Genomic DNA, 10261 nt, shown 5'->3' with positions numbered 1-10261 from the left:
CCAGCTGCCATAGACAATAACGGAGCCAGTAGAAGAGGAAGGAATCCACCCGATTGATTAACTAAAATTTTTTTCTTAGTATTTAAAGGAACATTTTTTTCACTTAATTTCCTGATAATTTTTTTATATTTTTGTAATTTACGAACATCAGCAGGTATATTTCCTCTCCGCAAATTATCACATATTTCACACAAAACTTTAATTTGATCGGGAGTAGCTTCTTTCAATATTGCTTTTCGCTGAGAAGGAGTAGTCTTGGACAAAAGTGCTAACATATGATAATTTTTCTTTACGTTCTTCATTTTATTGGTAAGTATATCCAAAAAATACCTTGTTCGTCGGGAAAACACGAATCTCTCACAGAAAATTTCTTATTCGTTTTAGGATGAAAATCTAATAACAAATAACCAAATTCCTTCTCTGTTGCTTTTTTATATGCATCCATAAAAAAATCGCATTTACCAGCAAAAGCTTGTCGCCCCAAACAACTTACTTGACTTTCATCGCGATTATTTTTAAATAATATCAAATAATGAGTGTTTAAAGTTATATCTCTCATAATTCTATTTTTTGGAAACAAATTTTGCATTATAATTATCACGCTTACATTATAATGATGAGACTCTGTTGTAAACAAAGATGCAGTTTTTGAACTGAGTTCATGCATCAAATCATCAATTATTATTAAATCCCATCCTTGCACGGATTCAGGTAAACCATACATGAATGTAATATCTCTTTCCTCATGAAAAAATGGTAAATATATGGAATAACACCATAGAACCTTTTTTAATGTCTTTTCATAAATTTTGTTATGAATAATTTTTCTCACTAGTGTAGTCTTTCCACATTGTGAAGGTCCAACAATTATACAGTTACTAGGATGTTTGAAATACATACTCGTATTAATCGAACTTATAAGCTTTAGTAAATTTATAATGCTTTGTTCCGCAAATTATCTTTCTAAATATTAATATATTCTTTTTGTTCTTTTCTATATAAACTTCATTGATAACGTCTAAACATTCCTCGAACGAATGATATAATTTATTACTAACTTCATTAATTCTTCCATCCTCGTCGAAAATTATAAAACCAAATTTTCCATCTCCTTTCCATATATCATCGTTAACTTTAAAATAATATAAAACAATAGGGAAATTATCAGGAATATCGAAAGAAAAATTATTTACCGCAGCAATACATGTATCCAAAGACTTATACAAACGAGGAGAATCAGAATACTATCGCCGTGGTAAGTAATAATAANAGGCACAGCCTTCTCACTGAAATTGTAGTTTTTTTATTGTAGTGTAGGACCTACAAACACTTGTCTTTTTCTTTTACCCGCGACCCCCCGTGTATGGCTTTGCAATCCACCTGGGGGTTGCGACCCACAGGTTGAAAAACACTGATCTAGAGTTAGGTCTAACCCAAACTTTTGGTCTAAGGCAAACTTTTGCTTTTTCAACTCATGATCTTCTATATTTTTAGGTTTAGCTCCTCTTTTTTTACCAACAGTCTGTTTCACGTTAAAATCATAATCACACTCTAAAATTAATACAGTAGAGCGTCGTTTATCCGAAACGTCGGTTATCCGAAATAATTCCAGTTGGCAAATTTAAATTTTCGCCAATGTTGTGGCTGCAATCTTTGGCTATGTCTTGGGCTACTAACATTGTTTACGTTTTTGATAACAAATCAACTTCTAAAGTATAACTTTTTATTGTTTTTATATTTTTCAATAAATTTATTTTGTTTCTACAAAATAAAGAAATAATTTTTAACGATACTATAGCCACAATTATTATTTGAAAAAGTTTACGTTAGGCTTAACATCGACGAAAATTCAACGCAAAGCGACATGCAACGGAGAAAAATTTCAGGGTGGGATAGGTTAATATATTTTTTCGTATATAATCGGTTATCCAAAAAATAAGTTATCCGAGCAACCCCAGTCCCCAATTGATTCGGATAAACGACACTCTACTGTATTATATTTATTGAAATATTTTAAATAAAAATATTAAAAAATAAAATAAAATACTTACCATCTGAAGACATTTTTCTTAGATGTATGAGAGGTTCTTGCAAAAGAAGTTCTCAGTGATGTATTGAGCCAGTCTCTTATATGCAGTATTTATACTATTGCTGGACACGAAAATAACACATAACACGGATGCGAATTAATATTTTTAGACAGTTTCTTGAAAAACAGGATCTCCATTAATAATTTTAGAATAACACGATGTCTATTAATATTCTTGAACTATACTTTGAATAACAGGAAGTTTAAATATGAATTGAAAATTGACATAACACGATGTTTAAAAATGAATTAAAAACANATTTAAAAACTCTTTTATTCGAAGCACGGGGTGAAACTCCCGACGATTGCGTGGAAAATTACTCGAACGATGGCACGATCGGGCAAAACTGCTCCCGGAAGAATGGTTATTTTTGCGAAAAGGAAGCCAAGAAAATCGGTAAGTCGTCCCGGCAGAAAATTCGGCAAAGTACGTTAATCTAAGAATAATTGTTATCTTTCGAGCAGAGATAAAAGCCGCGATAAAACCCGGCCACAAAGTACTGGCTTCTTTCAAACAATACGCCAATTTGATCTTCTCCATGGACGTGGAGGTGAGGATCGACGGAAAGAAGTACGATTACTGGGAATTAACGGACGTCGTCTGGTGGAAGAACGATTATCCCGCTTTGTACGGAAACACTACTTACCGCCCTTATTATCGCGTAGGGAGCATTCTGTCCATCGCCACCCATTATTATTATTCGTTTAAATTACCCGGTAATCCTTACGTCGTATTTTCCGACAATGCGGACATTTCGGCTTCGGGTAAGTGCCTGGTTTCCTATACGACGGAAGCTTCCTTTATCGTAAATTATGCTTAATTAATAAATTTCTTAAATATTTATTGATTCAAAATAAAGTTAAAGGTAAAATTTCTTCCACATTTTCCTGAAAACGAAAGTACTATACCGTATATATAATTTCCGAGAAAGGAACCGGGAGAATTGCCTGTTTATCTCTTCTACTCGACAATTATTTTCTGTATTATGTAATGTCTTTATTATTTTTACACCGAAAGTCGATAACGCGAAAAGATAGTTTAAAATAGTCATAATTAGCTAAAGACGGCGAAACTTGGATGGCAATAAGCAAAATTTTATAACATATGGATTTGGGGCCCGCTAATACCGATATCTCCGGCCAATCGGTGACCGTATCCTCGATTATAACACGCTGATTCTATCGTAATTGTATATCGTTCCCAATAAGACAGTAAAAAGAATGACGTGGCGTTATTACAAGGTACCACTGTAGCGTTATTAAAATCTCGTTACCACCATTTTTCGAACATAACGATTGTCGAGCTTAAAATTTTGCGAAAGTTCGAACAGAAATAAATATTAAAAAAATAATGTTAAAATATTCAAGTCTTTTCGTTATATAAGTATGATGTATGCTATAATCCAGTTCTGTCAGTAAGATACGATACAAGAATCGATGATACCGTACGAACTGTACCGGGGGTGGACGAATCTCGTCGCAATAGGAGCCACTGTTTATCGGAAATTCTCCGGTACAAAAGACGGACAGAAAAGTAAATAATTTCTTAAATACGATAAGGGTTTAAACACATTTGGTCTTTTGCACCAGTTATACTACGTTCGCACACAATCCACGACTCACTTCGTTATCGATTTACGTACAATCTGGATTGTGACTGTCGCTCGTCGAACGTCGTGCTGTTCGCACAGGCAGTACGCTCGAAAAAAACCTGGCTATTACACGCAATCATAAAACTGACGTAACTACGCGGTAAGTCACAAACACCAACAAAGAAAATGGAAGTTTTGGTTAGAAATAAATACTTTTTCTTGCCATACATCTAATAATAGACAGATTTCGTCGTCTCTCCAAATGTCTTTTTTATTTCTCTGTCGATAGCCCGACACGTGTTCAGCAGCCATTTTGTATTTTTTCGCGCGCGTGGGATTGTGGAATCTCTCTTATGACTGGATCTATTTTCAAAAACTCTCTCCAGTCGATGGCGATAAAACCTCGTTTCAGTCGAGATTGAAACGGTCGAGAGCGTTCGCACCACGGAACTCTCTCCGACCTTAGTCACAATCTAGATCGAAATGCTCTGTGCGAACGGGGTATTACAGCGAAGCGACAGCTTGGAAAATAGCCCTTTTGGTTATTCTGGGAGGAATTTCACCTTACCGTAAACTTAATTCAATTGTTTCGAAAAAGTTCCTTCAAAACAAGAAGTTTTCCACTTAAATTAAAATTTCTTCATTCGTTTTATTTTCTTTTTTTAACACAAATGATGTCGTAGTTTATCTTACTTTTTCACATAATTTTCGTTTTTAGAACTCTCCACCTACCTTTTAACCCTGACGATTCCACGCATCTATTCAAACGAAAGCGTACAAGACGAAATAAGAATGATATATAAAGAATTGGATTCGAATAAAAACGTAACTTCCATGATTGGAGTCTTTAAGATAAAAAATAAGATTCGTAGAACCGGCTGGAGACTGACAGACCTGGCGTAAGTTTCTGACAAGTAAACTTTTCCTCCGATTCGAGTTAACTAATTCTCTTCACTGGTTTATAGCAAGAAGGACGATAAAATCGTGGTACACATCGTGCTCCTTTTCTCGTATTTAAAAAACAAAAAGGAAAGCCTTTTTCTTCCGTTGCAGAAATTCATAAATAATTCCGTCACTAAATATTTCCAAAAGTGGAAAGTAGACAGTTTCAAACTGACATATCCGGGTAAGGATCGACTTATTTGTTGACAAAAATTAGTTTACGCAGTTACGGTCAATTTAATTTTTCCTTTCAGGTCGATGCTTGAGAGAAGAACGTCGATTCAATAATACGAATTTCACCTGGAACGACACTTATTATTCTCAATCGGCGGTATCTTCTCCTCCCTGTTTAACCGGTAAGTATCAATAGTTTCCCGTTAAATTCTCCTGTGGAGTTTCACCACATTTCTTTCTATTTAGAAAAGTGGGAACTGGTGACCAGGAAGTGCCGAGGAGAATATGCCAAAGAATCGAAATGGGAGGACTTCGACTACTCCAAATGCCTTCGGTCTAACCAGTTTTCAGGTAGAAGCGTTAAACCGGGACGTGCTAGGTTCCCACCCAATGATCTGACCGTGATTTATCTTTAGCCAATCCGCCCCCTCGCTGATGCGCGCCGGGATACGCCGCCTGGAATTTTAGCCTGTGTCTGCGACAATACCGAGAGGAATTAAACTGGTCGGATGCGGTCGAAGAATGCGGCAAAAACGGCGGTTACTTATTTTCTCTCAGCATCGACGCTAGTAATCAAGTGGAGGATTTCGACTTCTTCTCCGAACCGGGTGAATATAAATTGCGGGAATTCGTCCACACAAAAATTGTAAAGTTTCGTGGGAAAAACTAAACTGGTGTCATTTTCTCAGAAAGGCGAGAGGAAGTGTGGCTGGGAGGACGCCGAAATGCCGGCCAGTTTCAGTGGATGGCGTTTTATCCCGAAACCATAAACGCGTAAGATTTGCCAATTATCGCTTTAATTATATTGGTAAGTTCTAATTTTCCCACGCCTTAACAGAAGCGGCGCCACGAAATTTCGTTGGGAGAAAGGACAACCCGCGCCGGGCAACGACTGTCTGAGCGGAGTAATTGGCCGGCAAGAAATTCTTCTGTACAGCCGACGGTGCCGGGAGAAACGGCCTTTCTGGTGCATGCATAAAGCGTTCGATGAAGAACAGTTACGTAAGTAGAGCCAAATAATTACATTTAAATATAATGGCGGAAAATAGCCCGACGTAATTTAACAATGTGCCGTAGCCTCTAATTGTCCCAACGGTTGGAAAAGCTTGCCTTGGCTGCGGAAGTGTTACCAGCAGACGGAAAAAAAAATGAATTGGAGGCGATGGCGAGAGTATTGCGAAAAACAAGGAGGAAGATTGGCCACCCTCGAGCTCCCCGAAGTCAATACCTTGGTTAAAAGTTATATATTGGAACATAACGGTACAAGTAAGTAGCCACATCCGGTAATTAACGCCTCCGGATTTTTGGTAACGACGCGCGCTTTCTCCAAGATTCCGGCTGGTGGATCGGACTTCGAAGATCGGACGAAGGATTCATTTGGGAGGACGAAGGCGAAACCGTTCGGTACGTGAATTGGGCGGCGGATACGGATTTCGCACCGAATTACACGGCCGGATTAATGAAGGTCGAAGGTTCCGGCGTTTCCTGGTCTCTGGACAATCCAGAAGAAAATCACTTTGGCATCTGCCAATCGACGGTCGAAGGTAAAGGTATGACCGCGAGAGAAATCGCGTCGTTCAATTATTTAAATTTAAAAACGTAACTTTTGTAGATTCAAGAGTTTCCTGCGAAATAATCGTTGTTTCCGAAGGTGTATTCAAATGCCTTTGTAGTAAAAGTTATTACAAAAGTGTCACGTGGTATAAAGATGGCGTTATCGTCAACGGAACGAGAGGATTGACGACCGGCGGCGAAGAATATTTAACCGTACGAAATTTACTTTCTACAAATACGAGCTTAGACCGGGGTCGACTCCAGGGCTATTATTGGTGCCTGGTGGATCAGAAGCGACCTTTCGTCTCCGTCGCTTCGCCCCGGATACTTTTCACCTTCAAAGGTAAGAAGATTAAAGTTTCTCTCTTATATAGTTGTCAATAAAGACGATTAATTAAATACGCTTTAGACGTGTGGACGTTCGTCGGTGAGTTCGATTCTTCTATGGACTTTCTTCGATTAGATCCGAGCACGAAGGAATATTTTAGTCGATGTCGGAACATCGGCGAAAAGATCGAAAAAGCTTTAACTTCCGTCGGACAGACTGTCGTACACGTACATCGACTATCGGAGACAAAGTGAGTGTGTATTTATATATAGGCTACCTATATTGCCTAACGGTTGTAACCATTGATTTCGGCCTCGGTTGCAGGGATAAAATAAAAGTAAACTTTTTCATCTACACACGTTCTTCGAGTAAGAAGAGAGAAACAAAAATGGACGAAAGTAAAGAGAAGTTATTAAACGAACTGCAGAACCGAATGACCCGTAGTTCCGGTTTATTATCGGAATTGAAAATATCGCCGGAAAGTATTCGAATAAAAATTACAGGTAGGTCCTTTAGTAATTGACGGCATTTGACTTTTACGCGAACGTAATCTTATATCGAAAGCCTCCAAATAACAAATGATTTAATTCGGAATTGATAATGAACCGTAAATTTTGTTTTCCAGTCGGATGCCTTTCGACGATAACGGAGGTGAGCGACAGAAACGTGACTTGGCCTAGAAAAAATTTCGGTGAAATCGCTTTACCCCTAGAAGACTGCGTGACCGGTAAAGCTTACGTTTACGCTCTCGTACTCGTTGTAGCGCTACTAAATGCTATTATTTTTTGATAATTAGACAGAGGCGATCCCGTGGTTAGAAGGTGTTTGGGAAATTTCACTTACGGCGCTTATTGGGGTCCCGTGGACGGAAAATGCCGGGGAGAACTCTCCGACCTCACTCTACGATTGAAAGAATTATCTACGGTAAGTAAGCGCTGCCAATTCTTATTTCTTTTTAAATACAATAAATTAAAGAATTTTTTATACAATAAATAATTGTAAATATCCAATTTTACTCGAAATAAAAAAAAAATATTTTTTTTTAAGTGGAGAGAACTCTCGTGACAATTCAACCTGCCGAGTTCCTTTTCTCCCGTTCTCCCGCAAAGTGGGAACCCATCCCTCCCACTCCAGTTTTCTTCTGTGAATCCCCTCCCGCTCGCTCGGTTCACCGGTTCAAAAATTTCTCGAGGATCACCGATTCTCGATGGCGTAAAGATTTCGAATTAAGTATTTTATGCGTATAGAATAATAATTTTGATAAATTAAAAATTTACACTTACAAATCCATCTTTAAATTGGATATACGAGGACGGAGTTAGAGCAAACTCCAATTAAGCTACAGTTGATTAAGCCTCTTACCGCTTTGTTTTATTTGTTGGTTTTTGTTGACAAAGGCATACTTGGCCACAGTGTCTTTTTGAAAAAAAAGAAAATATTACAATGGAATAAAAATAAAAATTATTTCTCCGTGTGGTTATAAATACAAATATATAGCCTAAGGGTAAACGTATATAATTGGATAATTATTATCGATTTTCTTTACTAAAATATTATTTAGTTTCTTAAAATTTTAGAGCGATGAAGTAAACGTTACCAAAGAGTTAAGTAATTTAGTAAACGAGTGGCCTCGAATTCGAGCAATCGACATTCACTACGTGGCTACTTGCTTGGAGAAAGTTTCCACCAAACCAAATTTCCAAGTAAGAACTTGTGTTATTTTTCTGTCTTCGTGTCCGCCACATTTTATTACAGATGTATCGTTCCAGAATCCACAAGAATCGTTCGAAGAAATCGCCTCGACCATCGACAATTTAATGAAGACGGATTCATCCGTTTTGGCCTCGGCAAATACGAAAACCAACGCTTCTTCCAGGTAAGGTCTTTGACAAAACAATTGTCTTTAAAAGACAAAAGGTGTCGACAACAGATTAATCTCGATATCCAGAATTACAGCTTCGCTGGAGAGTATGCTAGAGGCCAATAACGTTTTCATAAATATAAGTAACGAAAACATAATTATTGCGTCTCACCCGCTGACCTCGGAAAATGTGGAAGTCGGAATATTGCTACCCCTGGATACAAACCGGATAAAGATTTTATACGAGGATACATTATTAAATGACGAATATAGAGTAAGAATACGTCTCCCTCGGGACGTGTCGAAAGAGAAAGCTTCGTCTAACGCCACTTTTAATTACGTCGTATACCAGAACGATGCCATGTTCTTCACCCACCGCACCGATCGAGCCGTAGTCAGTAACGTTCTGTACGCCCGCCCGACGGGAGCTCCCGTTCGTTTGCCTGCCAAAAGAATAGAAATCGCATTTCGAGTGTTCACGGTAAACTTCCGAAGGGAAAATATCCCGCATAATATAATATATATCTATATAACGCGGAAGACGAACCCTTATAATGTTCTCGTCGGCTCTCAGGTTCCCGGCCAAATACCCCACAGTTCGAGGTGCGTTTTTTGGGATTATTCTGCCAACCGTAAAATGGGAGATTGGTCCGATCTGGGTTGCGAAATAACAAACCGAACCGCCCGTCGAGTGGTATGTCATTGCGATCACATGACTAACTTCGCCGTTTTGGTGGTACGTAATGGATTTATTTGTATTTTTAAAATGTATTTCCAAATATTACGACGACTGAAAATTCTGCAATTTCAATTGGTGTAGAATTTACATCCGGATTACGTGGAGCGAAAGATACACGCCGTAGTCTTGGATATTTTCACCTACGTGGGGTGCGCGCTTTCCATAATGGGGCTCGTATTAACACTAAGCAGTTTCGTGATGTTCAAGTAAGTTAAAGTTTGCCAATCGATTTAGTAGGCTATAAATGAGATTTGGAAATTTACTAGGATAGCAAAACTTTACTTAGGACATTATGGCACGAGATTAGAAAAATAACGAACTTTACCGGCTTTATACATAACGGGGGAAAGTATGGCGATACGTAACTTTTACGGGGGGAATTAGTTAAAACATTCTCATCGCCGGGGAAAAATGTGGGCGTTGCGAGGATAACAGCTATAAGACAGGCGGATAAAATGTTATTAAAAGAATAAAATTACATTTTACCGATTTACAGTGATCATTTACGGTTGTTAGTTCGAAAAACTATAATCTAATTCCGAAAATATGTTTAGAAAACTGAGCAAAGGAGTGGTGAGCAAGGTTCTGTGCAATTTGGCATCGGCCATATTGTTAAGTCTGATCGTTTTCGTTTCGGGAATCGATCAAATCTCGTCCAAGAGGGGGTGTATATTTGCGGCCGCTCTCTTGCATTATTCGTTGATGGCCTCGTTCTGTTGGATGTTGATAGAGGCCTTGCAGCAATATCTGAAACTAGTCAAGGTGCTGGATACTTACATCCCCAAATTTATGCTCAAAGCATCCGTTTTTGCCTGGGGTGAGTCTTCAACTAATTATTTTTTTAATTAAAATGCGTATTGGCGCCTCTTACAGCTATACATATTCTCCTAGGAACTCCTTTACTCATTGTGGCTGTAATAATGTCCGTCGATTATAAATTGTACCACGGAGGAAAAAATTAGTAAGTGGTAATTTATTAGGA

The 10261-nt window shown here is 38.1% G+C and overlaps 1 protein-coding gene across 1 annotated transcript in view; it reads left to right on the top strand.

The window, feature by feature from the left end:
- The first annotated feature begins 5155 nt into the window (after window positions 1–5155).
- LOC111624549 (adhesion G-protein coupled receptor G6-like) overlaps window positions 5156–10261 on the top strand; it is a 7207-nt gene continuing 2101 nt past the window's right edge. Inside the window, exons 1-14 of the mRNA XM_023367424.1 lie at window positions 5156–5405; window positions 5487–5571; window positions 5636–5799; window positions 5875–6341; window positions 6410–6694; window positions 6761–6929; window positions 7004–7182; window positions 7305–7406; window positions 7476–7603; window positions 8257–8382; window positions 8449–8555; window positions 8628–9021; window positions 9115–9276; window positions 9361–9485. Coding sequence (XP_023223192.1) covers window positions 6257–6341; window positions 6410–6694; window positions 6761–6929; window positions 7004–7182; window positions 7305–7406; window positions 7476–7603; window positions 8257–8382; window positions 8449–8555; window positions 8628–9021; window positions 9115–9276; window positions 9361–9485 — 1862 coding nt within the window. The 5' untranslated portion in view covers window positions 5156–5405; window positions 5487–5571; window positions 5636–5799; window positions 5875–6256. The remainder of the gene's footprint in view (window positions 5406–5486; window positions 5572–5635; window positions 5800–5874; window positions 6342–6409; window positions 6695–6760; window positions 6930–7003; window positions 7183–7304; window positions 7407–7475; window positions 7604–8256; window positions 8383–8448; window positions 8556–8627; window positions 9022–9114; window positions 9277–9360; window positions 9486–10261) is intronic.

This window comes from Centruroides sculpturatus, unplaced genomic scaffold (genome assembly GCF_000671375.1).
Source record: "Centruroides sculpturatus isolate CEXI.00-Female unplaced genomic scaffold, Cexi_2.0 scaffold15, whole genome shotgun sequence".
Classification (NCBI taxonomy): Eukaryota; Metazoa; Arthropoda; class Arachnida; order Scorpiones; family Buthidae; genus Centruroides; species Centruroides sculpturatus.
Note: the sequence above shows the minus strand (reverse complement) of the source record. Positions and strands in the feature narration are given on the sequence as shown.